General features: G+C 43.6%; 1 protein-coding gene across 1 annotated transcript in view; it reads right to left on the reverse strand.

Moving 5' to 3' along the window:
• Nucleotides 1-1,094: 1,094 nt before the first annotated feature.
• Nucleotides 1,095-22,097, reverse strand: part of aqp11 (aquaporin 11) — a 30,004-nt gene continuing 9,001 nt past the window's right edge. The window contains exons 2-3 of the mRNA XM_063054634.1: nt 7,178-7,294; nt 1,095-4,022 (exon numbers count right to left, since the gene is read on the reverse strand). Coding sequence (XP_062910704.1) covers nt 3,928-4,022; nt 7,178-7,294 — 212 coding nt within the window. The 3' untranslated portion in view covers nt 1,095-3,927. The remainder of the gene's footprint in view (nt 4,023-7,177; nt 7,295-22,097) is intronic.

Here is a 22,097-nt window from a genome sequence, read left to right on the forward strand (position 1 = left end):
ATGCCACCTGTAAGAAGTTTGCACGTCCTTCCTGTGAGTGTGTGGATTTCCTCCGGGTGCTCTGGTTTCCTCCCATAGTCCAAAGATGTACTGGTTAGTAGGCTACTTGGTCATTGTAAATTATCCTGTGATTAGGCTGGGGTTAAATAACTAGGTTGCTGGGCAGTGTGGCTCGGTGGGATGGAAGGGCCTGTTCCCACACTGTATCTCTAAATAAATGAAAACAAAAGGTGCCTCGTCTTTTATTCATCTTGTGTTCTTCCTTTAGACAGCACACTTAGGTACTTGGACACAACAATTAACCCTTTATGTTGTGTATCCTTTTGTAATCCACATCCAACTTGTAATATTTCTGCCAATAAGAAACTGAAGCTTGAATCTGTTAACAATTTCATATACTCCACCTAAGACCTGTTTGGCCAGGATTAGTGGGAACTGAACTGAGTATTATGCATATAGCAGCCTCTAACAGAAACAGGTCAAGGTTCTTGCAATGAGACTTAAATGAAGTGAATGATAAATTCTGTTTAGTCCATCAGCCCTTTCAAACCAGTTTTTAACCAAAATGAAGGCAAAGAAAATTGAGCAGAACATTGGCACAACTAGGACAGCTGCTGCCTCACAGCGCCAAACAGAAACACAGATTCAGTCCTGACCTTCAGTGCTGTCTGTGTGTAGTTTGCATCTTCTCCCTGTGATCTCGGTTTCAGAATCAGAATCATGTTTTTTTATCACTGACATAAGTTGTGAAATTTGTTTTGTGGCTGCATACAGTACAAAGACAAAAATCTGTAAGTTTTAAAAAAGGAATAATGAAGATGACGAGGTGGTGTTGTTTAGAAATCTAATGGCAAAGAGGAGAAGCTGCTCCTAAATGGTTGAGTGTGGGTCTTCTGGCTCCTGTACCTCCTCCCCGATGGGAATAACGAGAAGAGGGCACGTCATGGTTGGTGAGGGCTCTTCGTGATAGATGCCACCTTCTTGAAACGCTTGCTGGTCATTGTGTCAAAAAGCCCATTGTATCACTGACTGAATGAACCACTCCTGTTTTCTCTCTTTCTCCAATTCTAGCTGTTATGTCCTTTCAGATGACACATTAAGAACTGTCCAGTTAATGCTAGTTAATGGAAGGCAGGTTATAATAATCCTTAACAAATTTACAATAGTTATTCATGAACATTTTTCTTTGTCAAGAAACATTCATTTAATTGGAACATACAGTGAAAATACATTGAAAGTCAAGAGTACAAAGGATCTCACCAGAATACTTCTAATTCAGTCCCTTGCAACCATTCACATCTCTGCCAGGGATGACTTCGTCCCCCAGTTACCTTTTTACATATTCAGAATTCATTGTCTGGTAGCTATAAATCACATCTTGAAAATTGGCTGGCTGACAGAAAACAAAGAGTAGCGATTAACGGTTCCCTTTCGGAAAGGTAGGCGGTGACCAGTGGGGTACCGCAGGGTTCAGTGCTGGGACTGCAGTTGTTTACAATATATATTAATGATTTAGATGAGGGAATTAAAAATAACATTAGCAAATTTGCCGATGACACAAAGCTGGGTGGCAGTGTGAAATGTGAGGAGGATGTTATGAGAATGCAGGGTGACTTGGACAGGTTGGGTGAGTGGGCAGATGCAGTTTAATGTGCATAAATGTGAGGTTATCCACTTTGGTGGTAAGAACAGGAAGGCAGATTATTATCTAAATGGAGTCAAGTTAAGAAAAGGGAAAGTACAACGAGAACGAGGTGTTCTTGTTCATCAGTCACTGAAAGCAAGCATGCAAGTACAGCAGGCAGTGAAGAAAGCTAATGGCATGCTGGCCTTCATTACAAATTGCTGGCCTTCTGCAGCTGTACAGGGCCCTGGTGAGACCACACCTGGAGTACTGTGTGCAGCTTTGGTCTCCAAATTTGAGGAAGGACATTCTTGCTATTGAGGGAGTGCAGCGTAGGTTCACAAGGTTAATTCCCAGGATGGCGGAACTGTCATATGTCAAAAGATTGGAGCAACTGGGCTTGTATACTCTGGAATTTGGAAGGCTGAGAGGGGATCTTATTGAAACATATAAGATTATTAAGGGATTGGACACGCTGGAGGCAGGAAGCATGTTCCCGCTGATAGGTGAGTCCAGAACCAGAGGCCACAGTTTAAGAATAAGGGGTAGGCCATTTAGAACAGAGTTGGGGAAAAACTTTTTCACCCAGAGAGTGGTGAATATATGGAATGCTCTGCCCCAGAAGGCTGTGGAGGCCAAGTCTCTGGATGCTTTCAAGAAAGAGATGGATAAAGCTCTTAAAGATAGCAGAATCAAAGGTTATGGGGATAAGGCAGGAACTGGATACTGATTGTGGATGATCAGCCATGATCACAGTGAATGGCGGTGCTGGCTCGAAGGGCCGAATGGCCTACTCCTGCACCTATTGTCTATCTTCAGTTTTCCACACATCTTCCAACCCACATTTCCCCATAGTTGGCATCAAATACTCTCTAATAAGTTGCCCAGCTAGGCAAGCATGGCAGAGGGTAGACGAACTCCAAATCTCAATGACCTCAGTCTCCACCTGTGTGCACAGTAGTGTAGTGACCAGGAGTTGCTGTTACCTTTCCGTAGCTCAGATATGGAAAGAGCAAATGGTTGGGCCCAACTGAAGCCCAAACTGATAATCATTCTGGTCTGTACACAGGGGATCCCATTGCTTAACGGTTCAGTCACTAAAAATTTGACACTCCTACAGACAAAATAAATATTGCACCCCTCCCTTCTTGAAGAGTTCTTGAACCTCTCTTGTAAAAACATCAGAGTATGAATGAGTACAAAATATTCCACTTCCTATCTAAAATGATACCATGTTTAAAGGGAAACTACATACTGCAGATTGCCGTGAGAGTAATGGAAACCAGGTATATTTAGAAGTTTTGTGTGTAGCCTGCAGAACGTCACTGTAGTTCACTGGTGCCATCTTGTCAGGACAGCATCTGATTCTTAAGTGGCTGTTTATCATATTGATTATATTAAACAGGTTTCAATAGACTCTTTAATGTAGTCATGAACGACAGTCATAAAAGATTTTTAGAAATCTCTAATTAACTCACTATCCAGGCATCAACAAGTAACACCTACCCGGATGATTATCCTATACATCACAACTTTTGCAACAGAGAATTGATTTGCAAAATTCCTTGAGTTGATATGGTTAGGACACTTACCAGAGTGGGCATGACACAGTGAGTGGACTGACTTTAATCCCACTGTGCCGATGCTGCTCAACAGTTCCAGAGAGTGATTGTTCTACAACAGATTGTGCTCATTTTCACTAGAACAAGACCAGGGCAATCCAGCATTGCAATTTTCCCTCCCAACTATTTGTTCCTGTTGATGCCTTTGGAAGGAGGTGGAGTGTTCATGCTGGGCGTGCTGTCCGTGTGGCACAGGTAGTTGTGACACTAGCCCATGTACTAACTCCTCACTGCACAAGCATTCCTTATCTTACCACACTGAGAATGTTCAAAAACAGTGGCCGAAACTAAATGCCAAACATTTCATTAATAAAACTTAATAAAATTCAGTGATATTTATGTGAAATTCTGCTGGCCTGGATGTTAATGTGTTTAATCCTAGAATAAAACTAACTTGTTTAACAATTTTGTTATTAAGGTATTTTCTTCATTGGTGAAAAGGCTTGAAAAGATGTAGTTCAACCACAGGTCCACAGGAAAAAGTTCTTGTTTAAAAATTTTTCTCAGCTTTCGAAGAGTCCCTAAAAATTGAGATACAAACCTCAGTTGATTTGTACTGCTTGCTGTCCGTCATTTATCAAACTGCCAGTTGAAATGGAAGAAGATTGATCTTCTTAACACTAGCAGCTTCCTCCTCCTTCAGAGACTCTGCTGAAAACATTCATCTTCACTCATCCCCTTTCAGTCTTGTTTCTCTGCACGCTGCTGTGTTCGCGTAGCTATGCTACTGCAGTATGCCATTTTCTTGTCAAAGAGCATCACAGCTGTCAGGGTACCTGGAACATCAGAGAATGGGGAAGGATTAGGGGGTGGGCAGGGAAAAAACAGAAATGAGAGGGAGAAAATCAGGGAGATTGTTCCTACAACACAGTTGCACTGCAGAAATGACCCAGATCGGATCCTGACCTTCACTGCTGACTGCATAAAGTTCACACCTTCTATGGCTACACAGGACATTTGTCGACCACTGTAAATCATCCCTTGAGCAATAGTGCCAGCAGAGTAAAACAGCATAGAGATAGTCCCTTCAGCCCAACATCGGTCCATGCTGATTAATGCCATTTGCGATATCCCTCTGAACTGGTGCAGGGGTTCAGATTTCTGGATCATTGGGATCTCTTCTGGGGTAGGTACGACCTGTACAAAAAGGATGGATGGCATCTGAACCCAAGGGGGACCTATATCTTTGCGGTCAGCTTTACTAGAGCTGTTTGGGAAGGATTAAATTAATTTGGCAGGGGGATAGGAACCGATGTGATAGAACTGAGGATGGGGCAGTTTGTTTACAAACAGCGGCAGTGCATAGTGAGAATGCTAACAAAGACGAGCTCATGATATGGCAAAATTGCAGTCAACGGGATGAGCTCAATGTAAAAGGCAGAAACAATGAACATAAAGGGAAGTTAAGGACTGCATAAAAGCAAGGAAAGGGCATATAAGGTAGCAAAAGCAAGCTGAAGTTGGATGATTGGGAAGCTTTTAAGATCCAACAAAAGGCAACTAAAAAAGCTTTAAGAAGGGAAAAGATGAAATATGAGGGCAAACTAGCCAATAATATAAAGTAGGACATTAAACATCTTTTAAAGTTATATAAAGAGTAAAAGGGAGGTAAGAGTAGATATTGGACCACTGGAAAATGATGCTGGTGTAGTAGTAATGAGGGACAAAGAAATGGTAGATTAATTTACATCAGTCTTCACTGTGGAAGACACTAGCAGTGTGCCAGAGGTCTGTGAGTGTCAGGGAGCAGGAGTGAGTGCCATTGCTATTATGAAGGAAAAAGTGCTAGACAAACTGAAAGGCCTTAAGGTGGATAAGTCAGCTGGACCAGATGGATTACATCCCAGAGTTTTGAGAGAGGTTGCTGAAGAGATAACGGATGCATTGGTCATGATTCTTCAAGAATCTTATCTGAGGATGTAAAAAGCAGGGTGGACAAAGGAGAGGTAGTAGATGTCATTTACTTAGATTTTCAGAAGACATTTGATAAAGTGCCACACTTGAAGCTGGTTAACAAAGGTAAAATCCTACGGCATTATAGGAATGATACTGGCATAGATAGAGGAAAGGCTGACAGGCAGGAGGTAGCGAGCGGGAATAAAGGGGACCTTTTTTAGCTGGCTGACAGTGACTAGTAGTGTTCCTCAGGGGTCAGTATTGGGACCACTACTTTTCACATCGTTTGTTAATTATTTGGAAAATGGAATTGATGGCTTTGTGGCATGGTTTGCAGATGATACAAAGATAGGTGGAGGGGTAGGTAGTGCTGAGGAAGCAATGTGATTGCAGCAGGACTTGGACAAATTGGAAGAAAGGGTAAAAAAGTGGCAGATGGAATACAGTCTTGGGAAATGAATGTAAATACCTTTTGGTAAAAGGAACAATAGTGCAGACTACATTCTAAATAGGGAGAAGGTTCAAACACCAGAGGTGCAGAGCGATTTAGGAGTCCTCGTACAAGACTCTCAGAAGGTTAATTTACAGGTTGAGTCTGTGGTAAAGAAGACAAATGCAATGTTGGCATATATTTCAAGGGGAATAGTATATAAAAGCAAGGAGGTAATTCTGAGCCTTTATAAGGCACTAGTCAGGCTGCACTCAGAGTATTGTCAAAAGTTTTGGGCTCCATATCTCAGAAAGGATGCGTTGTCATTGGAGAAAGTCCAGAGGAGGTTCATGAGGATAATTCCAGGAATGAAGGAATTAACATACAAGGAGCGTTTGGCAGCTTTGGGCCTGTGTTCACTGGAATTTAGAAGAACATTGGGGTGGTGGGGGGGGGGTGAGAGTCTCACTGAGAACTACCCAGTGTTGAAAGGAGTAGATAGGGTAGATGTGGAGAGGATGGTGGTATAGTGGGGGCATCCAGAACTCAAAACTGAGGGCCAACATTCTAGAACAGAGGTAAGGAGGAATTTTTATTGCCACAGAGAGTGGTGTATCTGTGGAATGCTCTGCAAATTGACTGTGGTAGAAGTCAAATCCATGTGTATATTTAAGCCTGATAGTTTCCTGATCAGTCAGGGCATCAAAGGATATGACAAGAAGGCAGGTGAATGGATGAGTGGGATTTAGGATCATTCATGATGGAATGGTGGATCAGACCCGATGTGCTGAATGGCCTAATTCTGTTCCTATGTCTTATGGTCTTATTGTCTAATTGAAAAGGGTGATGAAAGCAGGACTGACGGTTATATTCGAATGCACACAATATACAAACTAAAGCGGATGAACTTCTAGCAGAGTAACAGACTGGCACGTATGACATGGGCATCACTGAATTGTGGCTGCAGAAGATTATAGCTGGGAGCTTCATGTCCAAGGACTCACATTGTTTTGAAAAGACAGGCAAGTAGGCAGATGGACTAAAAGGCCTCCTACCTTGCTGTAATTCTCTGTCAATTAAAAAGAATCTATTAGTTTCCTTATCCCTCAACTGTTCTTCAGGGAAAGAAGTGCATGGCAAAGAGGGCTGTATGTGACATGTTGCGGAACTTTAACTCCTTGCTAAGGTGGTACTAAAGCAGTGCTCAAGAAGGCACAGCTGAACTGCTATTCTCGGCTCATAAATTCCACAACCTTGGGACACAACCACGAGACCTTCAGTTCCAGCTGAAGGGCTGGACAAAGCTATCATCTTTGCAAGAGAAAAAAATACCTTGGAATCCATAAACCTGTGTTAAATGTATGTTATTTGGCATTCATCAATTGACAATTGATTTTCTCTAGGATTGTCCATTTCCACCAAACACAAACTGGTCAAGCGATAAATTCCAAGGTTTGAAAGGATTACAAAGATCTCTCTCTGGTATCAATGATCAGCACTGTGAATTCAACCAACACATTTTAAAAATTAACTTTAAAATAACCAACCAGAACTTACATCTTCAGACTCCCTCATCACATCCCACACAGTCAAGAGCCTACTTACCCATTAGGGGTCCAAGCCAGTAAACAAAGGCATATTCAAGAAAGGTATTTCCCTCACAGTTGAACAAGACTGAATAGGCTAACACTGGGTTAAACACAGCTCCAGTCAGGTCTCCAGCTGGTGACAGAAAGATTAGAGAAGTCAGGACAACGTATCAATGTATGTGATATTCAGAGCAGGAAGAGTTTAAAGATCAAGACTGGCAGATGGCTTTTTAAACATACCCACTCTAATACCTTTAGTTCCTTAAGGATGTTATACCCGGGAGTGGAGAAAGAGTGGGGAGTAGTGGGGATAAGCCCTATTAAATACTCGCAATGGTATGTGTCTCAAATAGCCTCTGGCAACCATCCAGCTCCTAGCCTTCATGAGTGGCTTAGCTACTAAGCCCAGCGGAATAATTTTTCTGCTGAAAGGAGAAGGGACAAAGGCGAGTTACTGGTGCCCTAAAACCAGTCAATTCAGGCAGATGGGGCTGAACAGCCGTGGTTGGCAGCTCATCTAGAAGGAAAACTCTGACTTCAAATGTGTGCTGCCTTGCAGTGATACCTACTCATGGGGAAGGCATCAGTAAACCCTGAGAAAAAATCCAGAGCTGGAGTCCTAATGTTTAATTCAACATTGACTGCTAACTCCTACAATGACACTGTTGCCAAACTGTATCAGTCTCTGCCATTCCTTTGGATATATCAGCTGCATGCTACCTGGGCAACAGCTTGCTCTCCATATCTTACTGCCCTGGCTTATGTATCATGTAGACAGCTGGAATGCAACATCCATGGTTGACCCTGACCACTGCTGGGCCTCAACTCTAGTATCTCGATTTGTTCTAACTGTGTCCAGTTCTGGTCACCTCACTATAGGAAGGATGTGGAAGCACTGCAAAGGGTACAGAGGAGATTTACCAGGATGCTGCCTGGTTTAGAGAGTATGGATTATGATCAGAGATTAAGAGAGCTAGGGCTTTACTCTTTGGAGAGAAGGAGGATGAGAGGAGACATGATAGAGGTGTACAAGATAATAAGAGGAATAGATAGAGTGGATAGCCAGCGCCTCTTCCCCAGGGCACCACTGCTCAATACAAGAGGACATGGCTTTAAGGTAAGGGGTGGGAAGTTCAAGGGGGATATTAGAGGAAGGTTTTTTTACTCAGAGAGTGGTTGGTGCGTGGAATACACTGCCTGAGTCAGTGGTGGAGGCAGATACGCTAGCGAAATTTAAGAGACTACTAGACAGGTATATGGAGGAATTTAAGGTGGGGGGAGGTTATATGGGAGGTAGGGTTTTAGGGTCAGCACAACAATGTGGGCCAAAGGGCCTGTACTGTGCTGTACTATTCTATGTTCTAGATCTGTTTCTCTTGCCTGCCCTACTGATATTATTCTCCTAGAAAGATAATGAGACACACACAAAATGCTGGAGGAACTCAGTGAGCCAGGAAACATCTATGGAAAAAAGTAGAGTCAACATTTCAGGCCGAGACCCTTCAGCAGGGCTGGAGAAAAAAAAATGAGGAGTAGAGTTTAAAGGTGGGGGGAGGGGAGAGAGAAAGACAAAGTGATAGGTGAAACTGGGAAGGGGGGGTGAAGTAAAGAGCTGAGAAGTTGATTGGTGAAAAAGATACAAAGCTGGAGAAGGGGGAGTCTGATAGGAGAGGACAGAAGGCCATGGAAGAAAGAAAAGGGGGAGGAGAACCAGAGAGAGATTATAGGCAAGCAAGGAAATAAGGTGAGAGAGGGAAAAAGGGATTGGGAATGGTGAAGGGGGGGTGGGGGGCGCATTACCGTAAGTTCAGGGAATCTATGTTCCTGCTATCCGGTTGGAGGCTACCCAAACAGAACATAAGTTGTTGTTCCTCCAACCTGAGTGTGGCCTCATCACAACAGTGAGGCCATGGATAGATAGTGGAATTAAAATGGGTGGGCACTTTTTCTGTCGAATGGAGCATAGGTGCTCGGCGAAGCAGTCTCCAAATCTCTGGCAGACAGAGTGTAGGTGCTCTCCTATCAGACTCCCTCTTCTCCAGCCCCATATCTCTTTCACCAATCAACTTCCTAACTCTTTACTTCAACCCTCCCCCTCCCAGTTTCATCTATCACCTTATTTTTCCCTCCCCTCCCCCCAGCTTTAACTCTACTAATCTTTTCTCCCCCCCACAATCCTGCTGAAGGGTCTCAGCCTGAAACATCAACTATACTCTTTTCCATAGACACTGCCTGGCCTACTGAGTTCCTTCAGCATTTTGTGTGTTGCTTGGATCTTCAGCACCTGCAGATATTTTCTTGTTGATAATGAGACAATCACTTTGCTATTAACAAAGTTATTATGGGTAAGGTGGCATGGCAGTGTGGCAATTAGTGTAACGCTTCATAACACCACTGATCACCAACTGGAGCTCAGTTCCTGCCGCTGTACATAAGGAGCTTTTCCACTTTCTCCAAGACTGCATGGGTTTCTTTTTCTTCCACATTCCAAAGACATACGGATTAGGGTTAGTAAATTGTGGGCATGCTATATAGCACTAGAAGCATGGCAACACTTGCAATCCTTGCTAATTTACTTTGACACCTACAAGCATTTCACTCAATGTTTCAATGTACATGTGACAAATAAAGCTACTACTTGTCTTTATTATGTTCTCAGGATATATAAAACACCACACAAAGCAGTGGAACACACACACAGCAAGCTCTCATAAAAGTCCCTGCGATAATAACCAGATCATCAGGTTTCAGTGATTGGTTTAAGGAACAAATAGTTATGACGTGACCATGATCACCATCAGACTTCACAACATCTCACTTTGTTTTCTTTAAGTTATTCATTTTCAGGATCTGATCCAGTATTTATTGCCCATCCCCTGCAGAGAGTGGTGATGAGGTCCCATTGGCGAAGGAGCCCCCACAGTGCTGTTGTGACAAGACTTCCAGGATTTAGACGCAGCAACAATTGCAAGTCAAGACGATCTGCAACTTAGATGGAATCTGGAGGGGAAGGTGTTCCAGTTCAAGTTTATTGTCATTTGACTATACATACATACAACCAAATGAAAAATTATTCTTCCGGACCATGGCGCACCCATAAAACATATATCACACACAGCACATAAAACAAGGTCAGTTGATAAACATAATTCTAAATACAAGTAGTGTGCAGCACAGGTAAACCATAAACTCTCAACAGTACAGAAAACAGCTCAGTGTTGGCAGGGTATTCATTAGTCTCACAGCCTGAGGGAAGTAGCTATTACCCCATCTGGCAGTCCTCGTCCTGATGTTCCTGTACCTCCTTCCTGATGGTAGTACATCAAAGAGATTGTGGGACGGGTGGTAAGGATCCTCAACAATGCTTCAGGCCCTTTGTATACAACTCTCCTGGTAAATATCATAAAGAGAGGCAGGGAGACCCCAATGATCCTCGTGGCAGTTTTTACTATCCTCTATAGGGTCTTGAGGTTTGATACACCCATCACTTTGTCCCTCCTGGTGACAGAGGTCATCAGTCTGGGAGATACAATCGGGTGAGTAACTGCAGCATATTTTGTTGGCGGTGTGCTCTGAAGCCACTGTACAGTGGTAGTGAGCGGAACATACATTTACGTTAGTAGTTGAGGTACTGAGCAAATGGGCTGCTTTGCCCTGGATAGTATCAAGCTTCTTGAGAGTTGCCGGCGCTGCACTCATCCAAACAAGTGGAGATGATTCCATCACCCTCATGACATGCATTATAGATGGTAGAAAGACTGGGATGTTACGTGAGTTACTTGCTGCAGGATATTCACCCGTTGACCTGCCCTTGTAGCCATGGTATTTCTACATCTTGTCTAGTTGAGTGTTTGATCAATGGTGACCCTCCCATCCCAAAGTACTGATAGTGAGGAGATTGCAAAGTCATTGAAGATGTCTCATTTCCAAGGATGTCACTTCATGTCATAAATCTAAACCTAATTTTCAAGTTTAGCCCTAATTGCTACCTCCCCAGCACCCCACGGCATTCAAACTAATCAGAATTTTGGACACATTTTTATTTCAGAATCACAATTAGGTTTAATATCACTAGTATCTGTCATAGAATCTGTTGTTTTGCAGAATCAGTACATTGCAATACATAATTTTAAAAACTAAATTACAATAGTGCATATGCAAATAAAAATTAAATTAAGTAGTGCAAAACGAGAGTAAAAAAAGAAAAAAAAGTGAGGTAATGTACATGGTGGGCTGTTGTTCATCCAGAAATCTGATGGCAGAGGGGAAGAAGCTGTTCCTGAAACGTTTAGTGTGTGACTTCAGGCTCCTGTACCATCTCCTTAATGACAGCAATGAGAAGAGTTCATGTCCTGAGTAATGGGTGTCCTTAAAGACTGATGCCACCTTTTTAAGGCATCGCCTTGTGAAGATGTCCTCGATGTTGGGGAGGCTAGTGCCCCTGATGGAGCTGGCTGAGTTTGCAACTTTTTGCAGTTTTTTGTCCCAATTCTGTGCAGTGGTTCCTCCATAACAAACGATGATGCAGCTAGTTAGAACGCTCTCCATGGGACATATGTAGAAGTTTGCAAGTCTTTGGTGACATACCAAATCTCCTCAAGCTCCTAATGAAACATAGCCACTGTCATGCCTTCTTTGTAATTGCATCAATATGTTGGTCCCAGGATAGATCTTCAGAGATGTTCACACCCTGGAACTTGAAAATGCTCACCTTTTCCACTGCGGTTCCCATAATGAGGACTGGTACAGTATCCCTTCCTGAAGTCCACAATCAATTCCTTGGTCTTACTGATGTTGAATGCAAGGTTGTTGCAACACCACTCAACTAGCTGATTAAGGTATTATAGCAATATTTTAAGTAGCTTTTCAACAAATATAGAAATTGGCAGGGAATGGAGACAGATATACAGTTTAAATCAAGGTTGGCACAGGTATTGTGGGCTGAAGGGCCTATTCCTGTGCTGTACTTTTCTGTGACCTACACTCAGTGGCCACCTGATTAGGTACATCTGCTCTTTAATGCAAATATCTAATCAGCCAATCATTTGGCAGCAACTCAATGCATAAAAACATGCAGAAATGATCAAGAGGTTCAGTTGTTCAGACCAAACATCAGAATGGGGAAGAAATATAATCTAAGTGACTTTGACCATGGAATGATTGTTGATGCCAGAATATCTTAGAAATTACCGATCTTCTGGGATTTTCACACACAACAGTCTCCGGAGCTCATAGAAAATGGTGCGAGAAACAAAAACATCCCATTAGTGGCAGTTCTGTGGGTGAAAATGCCTTGTTAGTGAGAGAGGTTAGAGAGTGGCCAGACAGGGCAACAACAATAACTCAAATAATCACATGCTACAACAGTGGTGTGCAGAAGAGCATCTCTGAATGCACAACATGTCGAACCTTGAAGTGGGTGGGCTACAGCAGCAGAAGACCACAAACATACACTCAGTGGTCACTATATTAGGTACAAGAGATACCTAATAAAGTGACCACTATGTGGATATTCAAGAAGTTGCAAAAACATCAAGAAAATCCAGATTCTTTTTTTCCTTAGGAAGCTCAAGGGAAACTTCCATAACTTTTCCTTGGTGTAGAATTCCAAAGCCTTCACCATCTATTTAAAGTGAATAGAGGAAAGTTTGAGGGGATGTGAAAAGTAGTTTTTCTTCCCCCCCGCCCCATAGAGAGTGGTATATGCCTGAAATGCACTGCCACAGTTGGTGGTGGATATTAATATCAGGAGAAACTTCAAACACTGTTAGCTAGGTGCACGGATGTAAGAAGAATGGAGGATTATGTGGGAGGGAAGGTTGATAATGGAGTAGGTTACTATAGGTTGGCACGATATCTTTGGCTGAAGGGCCTGCAGTGTGTTGTACTCAATGTGCCCTCCAATTTTTTCTTCTTTTACAGCTGTGCCTACCAACCCTTGCGCTGAACAGGAAATAATCACACGGCCTGAAAACTGCACAGTATTTTATATTAACATTAGAGAAAACAAAATTCCAGTGACATGGCATCAAAGGCTACGTTCGCAGCAGCATTTCAGTTACAGCGTGGCCATGTACTTGCACAGCTTAGAGGGAACAGTGGCTGTACTGTTCTATGTTCTGTGTTCATAATCCTAGATAAGATTCATTGGCAGCAAGTGAACCATTTCTCACAAACCCTGTCGGTTACACAATCATTAAACTGCTCATTTCTAGTTAACTGGTAACTTGGAAAACAATTCTCACTGACAACTCAACCTGTGTGAACAAGGACCGATTATTGGCATTGGGCATCTACTCAGATAAATCATTCATACCAGAATGTACAGTACCTGCCAGGGTCAGTACTTAATCCAGTTCAGAGTGATCTGATTGACAGTTCCACACAAGTCCTCTGCTCCCATCACTTGTGCTAAGCAAGTCTTCATTCTTTTTTACCACAGGCCACAAGATAGTGTAGTAGTTTATGCAAGGTTTTACAGTGCCAACGATCAGAAGATCAGGGTTCAATTCCCACCGCTGTGTCTTGCTGTGACCGCATGGGTTTTTACCAGGTGCTCTGGTTGCCTCCCATATTCCAAAGTAGTATGGGTTAGGGCCCCCAACACAACCTCCGATTATGTTGGCCATTGACTCAAATGACATTTCACTGGAGGTTTTGATGTATATATGACAAATAAAGCTAATAGATAATCCTTTCTGTAAATGCATCTGGGTCTAGAATGAAAAAAAGTAAGACGTAGATCAAGCAACATCTGTAGAAAGAATTAATGTCTCTGATTGATTATATCTCAGAAATGGTAAAAATTAGCAATGCCTTTAATAGGATGATGTGATGTGTGTCTCGAAGGGCAATGGAAAAATTTGCAGCACTGGAGTGTCCACTCCAGGGTAAGCCTGGAGATCTTGGGATGCCTAGTCATCAAGATCCCCCTCCCGGCCTCACCAATGTACTCCAAAGGAAAACAAAGAAATAAATTTGGCAACAGCTTGAACTGCTGGAAGGATGTTCAGTGATGTCCAGCCACCTTAGGGGTCCACTCTGGAATTTCTGTCTGGGTTTACTCCCATTGCCTTCATCTCTCCTGAGGTTGCCCGCAAGGCTGTGGGCCATAGTGGAGACAGAGAAAAATGGAGTAGGCTTGGGTGACCCTTTTACATGGTAACCTTCTGAAATTAAAGATTGTACATCAAAACATACAGTGAAGTGCATTGTTTTACATCAATCAACACAGTCCAAGGAAGTGTTGCCATGATTCCAGCAACAACATAGCAAGCTCACAACTTACTAACCCTTTCGTCTTTGTAATGTGGGAGGAAACCAGAGCACCCGGAGGAAACTCAAGTGTTTGTGGGGAGACAGACAGTGGCAGGAATTCAAAGTAAATTAATTATCAAAGTACATACATATCACTGTATACAACCCTGAGATTTCCAATAACTGTGATTGAATCAATGAAATACCACACCCAACAAGGCAGACAACTGGTGTGCAAAAAACAACAAACTGTGCAAACAGAAAATAAATAAATAAATAAATAAATAAGCAATAAATATCAAGAACATGAGATGAAGAGTCCTTGAAAGTGAGTCCACAGGTTGTGGAAATTGTTCAGTGATGGGGCAAGTTAAGTTATTCCCTATAGTTCAAGAGCCTGATGGTTGAGGGGTAATAAATGTTCCTGAACCTGGTGGCGAGTCCTGAGGCCTCTGTACCTTCTTCCTGATGGCAGTAGTGAGACCTGATCTTCTGATTGCTATAAAGCTATGCTGCATTGCGGCCCAAAGTGTTTGGAAAGCGAGAGGAAACTGCAGCACCTAGAGGAAACCTCCGCGATCACGGGGAGAACATATTACAGACAGCAGCGGAACTGAACCATGACTGCTAGCACTATAATGCATTACACTAACTGCTATGCTACTCTGTCATACACAGTACTGAGTCATGAGATAAGAGCTGAGAAGTAGGGACACTTGGAATAATTATTCTTCCAGCTCGAAAAAGATGGCCTGAATCACCTTTTTGTCTGCCCTTCATCTCCCTTAATTTATGGAGATTTTTTTTTATTGCTTAACTAAAAAAAGCCAGGAGAGCATCGTTAGATGCCTACGTGAAAATATACTATTTCTTTTCACTAATAAAACCTGGTGCTGGCAATAAATTTCAACAGTGCTGAATTACAAATTACCCTTGTTGTTCATTTTACTTGAACAATGGTAGGCTTGGCTTGACAAGCTGACCAATCTATTTGTGTGTGAAGAGTAGTGGCGAGAAATGCTGGCAGGGTAAAGGTGCGGGCAAGAATGGGAGTAGGTGGTAACAAAGAGAGGATGTTTGCAGTTATACAAAAGGAAATTTAAACTATATTGTAGAAATCACTAAAGTAAGATGTGAATCAGGCAGCAATTGTCATCCTTACTGATTTTGATTTATACTCAGTTGTACCAAAATGCTGATTTAATTAGTTGGGGCAACACAATGGTATAGATCTCAGACAGCCTTGCGCTGCTGAGGGACACCATCGCCTACGTGCAGGACAGGGGGGTGGACGCCTGCCTGGTCAGCTTGGACCAGGAGAAAGCCTTCGACAGGATATCGCACACGTACATGGCGGACGTGCTCTCCAAAATGGGATTTGGGGAGGGAATCCGGAATTGGATTAGACTGCTCTACACAGACATCCGTAGTGCAGTCCAGGTCAACGGGTGGGAAACAGACAGCTTCCCCATCAGGTCTGGAGTCAGGCAGGGCTGTCCCCTCTCCCGTCTTGTTTGTCTGCTGCATAGAACCCTTTGCGGAAGCCATCAGGAGGGATGAGGGCATAAGAGGGGTGACGCTGCCAGGCAGTGGAGGGACCCAAGTGAAAACCTCCCTGTACGTGGACGACGTCACCGTCTTCTGCTCTGATCCGAGGTCAGTTCGCAGGTTGATTGGCACCTGCGAACAGTTCGAGCTAGCGTCGGGGGCCAGGGTCAACCGCACAAAGAGCGAAGCCATGCTCTTCGGCAACTGGCCCGACCGATCCAGCGTCCCCTTCATCATCAGGTCTGACCACGTGAAGGTGTTGGGGATCTGGTCCGGAGGGGCTGAGGCGTGCAACAAGAACTGGCAGGAGCGGACTGCCAAGGTGAAACAGAAACTGGGACTGTGGGGAGGGCGCTCCCTGTCGATAACGGGCAAGAACCTGGTCATCAGGTGTGAGGTGCTCTCAAGGCTGCTGTACTTGGCGCAGGTCTGGCCCGTCCCCCACTCCTACAGCTTGGAAATCACCCGGGCTGTCTTCAGATTCGTCTGGGGATCCAAGATGGAGCGGGTGAGACGGACCGTCATGCACAAGTCCCTGGACAACGGGGGCAAGAACGTCCCCAATGTTGCCCTCACCCTGATGGCCAGCTTCGTATGTGGATGCATCAGGTTGTGTGTAGAACCCAGGTATGTGGGCGCCAAGTACCTCTATGTGCCCAGGTTCTACCTGTCGCCCTGGCTACGAAGGATGGGTCTGGCCCCACTCCTGCGCAACGCCCCTGTCAGCTGGTCGTTGCTGGCATACCTGTCCTACATAGCAAAGTTCTTCCAGGAGAACGCCTTTGACCACAGGGCCATCAGGCAGTGGTCGGCACGTAGTGTCCTGCAGGCACTGCAGGAGAAGGACGTGATGGACACAGTGGGGTGGTTCCCTGAGCAGACTGTCCAGTTCATCTGGCAAAATGCCTCATCGCCAGATCTCACCAACAGGCACCAAGACCTCGCCTGGCTGGCGGTGAGACGGGCCCTCCCAGTCAGAGCCCTCCTGTACGCCCGGAACGTCGTCTCCGCACCCCACTGCCCACGGGAGGACTGCAGTGAGGAGGAGTCTGTGACCCACCTCTTTGCACACTGCCAGTTCGCAAAGAGGGTGTGGAGGAGGATGGACGGGCTAGTGTCACGTTTTATCCCCAGCAGCTGCGTAACAGAGGACTCTCTGATCTACGGGCTGTTCCCGGGGACGCACATGGAGACCAACATCCAGTGCTGCTAGCAGATCATCAACTCGGTGAAAGACGCTCTTTGGTCGGCCCGAAACTTGATGATCTACCAGCACATGGAGATGTCCGTGGGAGAATGCTGCCGACTGGCACATTCTCGGCTGCAGGAGTACATGCTGAGGGACGCACTGAAACTCGGTACAGCCACCGCAAGGGCCCGGTGGGGAAGGACCACAGTATAGGTTTCTCCACCCGTGGGAGTGGGAGGGGTCGGTGGGCAGGGGGTATACCCCTCAACAATGCTGAACTACTGGAGTGCCACGTGGGTGGCTATAAATACGGATATGTACTGAGTATAATGGAAACGTATGTAAAGGATGAAAAGTTATTGAATGGTTTATTGTATATATTTATTTTTGAATAAAGTATATTTTGAAATTAAAAAAAACACAATGGTATAGCTAATATAGCCACTGCCTCGGAGCAAGAGGCTGGGATTCAATCCTGATCTGAGAGTTTATGAAGCATTTATCAAACCATACTGGGAGTATCGTGAGCAGTTTTGGGTCCATTATCTAAGAAAAGATGCAATGGCATTGGAGAGGGTCATGAAATGAAAGGGTTAATATACGAGGAATGTTTGATGGCTCTGGGCCTATACTCACTGGAGTTTAGAAGAATGGGGGATGAGGGAGTCTCATTGAAACCTACTGAGTATTGAAATGCCCAGATAGAGTGGATGTGGAGAGGATGTTTCCTGTAGTGGGGGAGTCCAGAATCAGAGGGTACAGCTTAAGAATATAAGGACATCTATTTGGAACAGAGGAACTTCTTCAGCCAGAGGGTGGTGAATCCATGAAATCCATTGCCACATACGGCTGTGAAGTCAAGTCAATGGATATGTTTAAAGTGGAGGTTGATAGGTTCTTGAATAGTCAGGGTGTCAAAGGTTACATGGGGAAGGCTGGAGAATGGGATTGAGAAGAATAAATCAGCCATGCTGGAATGACCTCATTCTGTTAGGAAAAGAGTACAGTCGACGTTTCAGCCCAAAACATTGACTACACTCTTCTCCTAGATGCTCTCTGGCCTGCTGAGTTCCTCCTACATTTTGTGCGCTCAGATTTTCAGCTTCTGCAGATTTTCTCTTGTTTGTCATTCTGTCCCCATGTCTTATGATCTGTCAGTGTAGAGTTTGCACGTTCTCCCTGTGACCGTGTGGGATTATTCCAGGTGCTCGGCTTCTTTCCATATCTCACAGACGTACAGTATTATAGGTTAGTTGCCTGCTGTAAATTACCCTTAGGTAAGCTATGGAATCTAGATGGAAGTATGAATCTGTGAGAAGAGTAAAATAGAACTTATGTAGGATTCATACAAATGGATGGTTGATGTGATGGACTGAAAGAGTAAAATAGAATTTATGTAGGATTCATACAAATGGATGGTTGATGTGATGGACTGAAAGACTGCTTTCCATGCTGCATCTGTGTCTCTGTCTATAAAAGCCAATACAAAGGGCAAACCCAACCAAAAACAGAAACATAAATTTAAAGCCCTAATTATACTACACATAATCAGACATCTGATTTATCTGAAAAATTCCATCTAATCTGTCATCACTGCTATGCAGTGGCATCATTCACAATGGGCAAACTAGAATTGTAAGATAAAAGAATACAGGAGAGTGTGGAACTTGCCTTCATAAAAAGACTTTCAAGACCATTTCAACTATGCATTTAAGGGGATATTGGATAAACACATGAGGGAGAGAACACATTGACTGGGATTAAGTGTAAACATTAACTCCGCCATGGATGGTCCCAAGGCCAGCTGTGATAGGAGGAGAGACCCAGAGCTACAGAACTGCCAACAGGAGCTCCAAAGACCTCATCCTTGGGAGAGGAAGGATCTTCAACACCAAGATGATGGGTACACCTAGGGACAACTTGAAAGACTAACCCCAGGTGATCGGCGCAAGTAAAAATTAACATAATCTTCACTGATTCTGCAGGCACCCACGTTTATTCCAGAGGGCCTGCAGTGCTCCAATCCCATGTGAAATTTACTGCATTACACATTATTGAACATAGCAGTGACAGAGAAGACTGTTCTGGGAGTCCCTGTGGATACTGGTGACTGCTTGTGTATGTTACATGCAGGCAAAAACTCATACCTTCCTTATGAAAATTTTACATCTTCAAATGGTAACGGAGCCCTCAGCTTGCAAAGTCTATTAAAATGCAAAGTCCTTCTCTCGAACTAAGTGGGTGTAAAGTATTTCCCAGACTAGTTTGAAAACAGAAAAAGGGGTGAAGGATGTTAGGAGTGAAATATATGTTGCAAATAAATTTCATTTCTTACATATCCTTCATGCCTCTGAAGATTTTTCTACATACTTAAATAGGGAAATGGATAATGAAGAAGGTATCAACGAGTATGGGAGAAAGTAAATGTTGTCGATCAGCCATGATCATTTTTGTTACTTAGAGATTCAGCATGGTAACAGGCCCTCTGGCCTGACAAACACACCCCGCTCAATTACACCCACATAATCAATTATCCTACTAACCCTTGCCTCTTTGGACTGTGGGAGAAAACCCACACAGTTATAGGGAGAATGCACAAGCTCCTTACAGACACAGGCGGGAATTGAACCCAGGTCATTGGCGCTGTAATAGTGTCACGCTAACCATTCAGATCGAATAAAAGAACTGGTGTTAAGGGCCAAACAGCCAATTCCTGCTCCTATTGTCTGTTTTTGTATTCTCAATCCACAAAGCACAAAGCCTTATTCCTCCGATGAAGGACATTTTATTTTATTTTGAGATGCAGCACTGTAACAAGCCCTTCTGGCCCAACAAGCCCACACCACCCAATCACACCATGTGACCAATTAACCGATATGTCTCTGGAATGTGGGAGAAAACTGAAGCACCCAGAGGAAACCCACACAATCACAAGAAGAACATACAAACTCTTAACAGACGGCAGTGGGAATCAAACCAGAGTCACTGGTACTGTAACAACATTACACTAACTGCTACACTACCGTACCGCCCCAAATATGAATTAATGCTCAACAAACGTGCAATCATAGCAGTACAATTTGTTTATTTATATTGATCAGCTTTGACCAGATAGATTTCTCCAACATAGATGCATGGGATGAATTAGAGTGCAGTGTTGCACAGCAAATATCTTGTGTTCAAATCTCTGCAATGGGACTGGAACCCACAACCTTCTGGATCAGGAGGTAAGACTGGATGTTACCAATAAGCCACAGAAGAATAGAGGACTTGAACAGACCTAGATTACAGAAGTTATTGATAAATAAGGAGGTGAAAGGTCACCTGGGATGGCCAGATGCATAGTGCTGAAGTGACAACCAGGCTTTTTATATGTCAGCAGGTAAGAAAGGCTGAGTGGGCTATTCCCGTTTCTAAAAGGCATGGTTTGTGTATTAATGTGGGAGGTAATTGTGTAGAATTCCCACTGCACTTTGTATAAATACTGCAAAGTTTCTTGTGAAACTCCTATAAAAATACAGAGTTTATAATCAAACTATGCTTTGTTTACTTTCACTTTAATTGAACTCCATTAAATGGTCACCTCTTTATAGACCTCTACAACTCATTCTCAGTATTATACTGACATTTTTATTATTTGCACAATGTCTTCTTTTGCACATTGATTGTGTTAAAGAATCATCCCTTGTAATAATGATCAGTGAGGCACAGAGAATCTGTATTTATCGACAAGTAACTTTCATTGTTTCAACTAAAAAGCACGTGGGTTCACAAACTAATTACCTGTGTTCACCCTTCTAGAATCCTTGATCCTCCATGAACAGTCAATGAAGAGAAAAGGTATTACCCAGGAAAGGAGCCTACACTGGCCTGGCATTCCTCATGGTCCCCATCTCCATGTGTCCGTGGGGTCCTTCTTATCCACAATAGTGGGTGGAGAGCTACCGCCCCCTGCATATTTGGAGCTCCCGATCTCCACGTGTCCGTGGGGTCCTCCTTATCCACAATATTTGGTCTCTGGTTGCTGGAGAGCTACCGCCCCCCAATTTGGAGCTCCTGACTCTTATGGTGTTCCTCATCAATTGAACTGGTGGATCTCCATCCCATTGGCTCAAGGTCACCTTCTTACTGGTTCTTGTACAGGGGTACAACCAACATTGTTTCATGGTTCTGCTCACTCCAGCCTTGTGTATTTGTGTCTTTCAACTCTGGCTGGCCTAAACCAGTTAAATGAGGCAGCCCAGACAGAGTCTAACAAGATTACAGATTGCTTTTTTGGTAGATCTGGCATTTTACATAATAAGTAGCTACTCATCTGAGAATGTTCTCAGATTTAGCAGGCGATTACCTGAAACTTCTTGTATCACAAAATACTCTGCAGATGCTGGGGTCAAAGCAACACGCACAACACACTGGAGGAACTCAGCAGGTTGGGCAGCATGAGTCCTGAAGAAGGGTTTCGGCCCGAAATGTTGACTGTTCGTTTCCATGGATGCTGAGTTCCTCCAGCATGTTGTGCGTGTTGCTCAGATTTAGCAGTTCCTTGTGTCCACATTCAATTGCTCTGATTAGATTGTCCCAGGGCAAGAATCAGTTCGGAGTCCAAGCCCTTTACATAATAAATAGCTACTTATCTGAGAATGGTCTCAGGTTTAGCAGGCGATTACCTGAAACTTCTTGTATCCACATTTAATTGCTCTGATTTAGACTATCCCGGAGCAAGATTCAATTCAGAGTTCACAAAATGGAGGGAAACAAAGACAACTGATTTGTCTGCTTCCCCTGTCCTTGATTAGACTGTAGTTTCTTCAAGCCGAAAGTTGCCAGGCTTTAGTATTTATAGTCTTACATGAATTTTGTATTGTTTTCTCCTGTAAATGCTTTCAAGAAAATAAATCCAGTTGTACAGCGGATTCCGGTTAATTGAGACACACCAGGACGG

Source organism: Mobula hypostoma, chromosome 7, assembly GCF_963921235.1.
Source record: "Mobula hypostoma chromosome 7, sMobHyp1.1, whole genome shotgun sequence".
Classification (NCBI taxonomy): Eukaryota; Metazoa; Chordata; class Chondrichthyes; order Myliobatiformes; family Myliobatidae; genus Mobula; species Mobula hypostoma.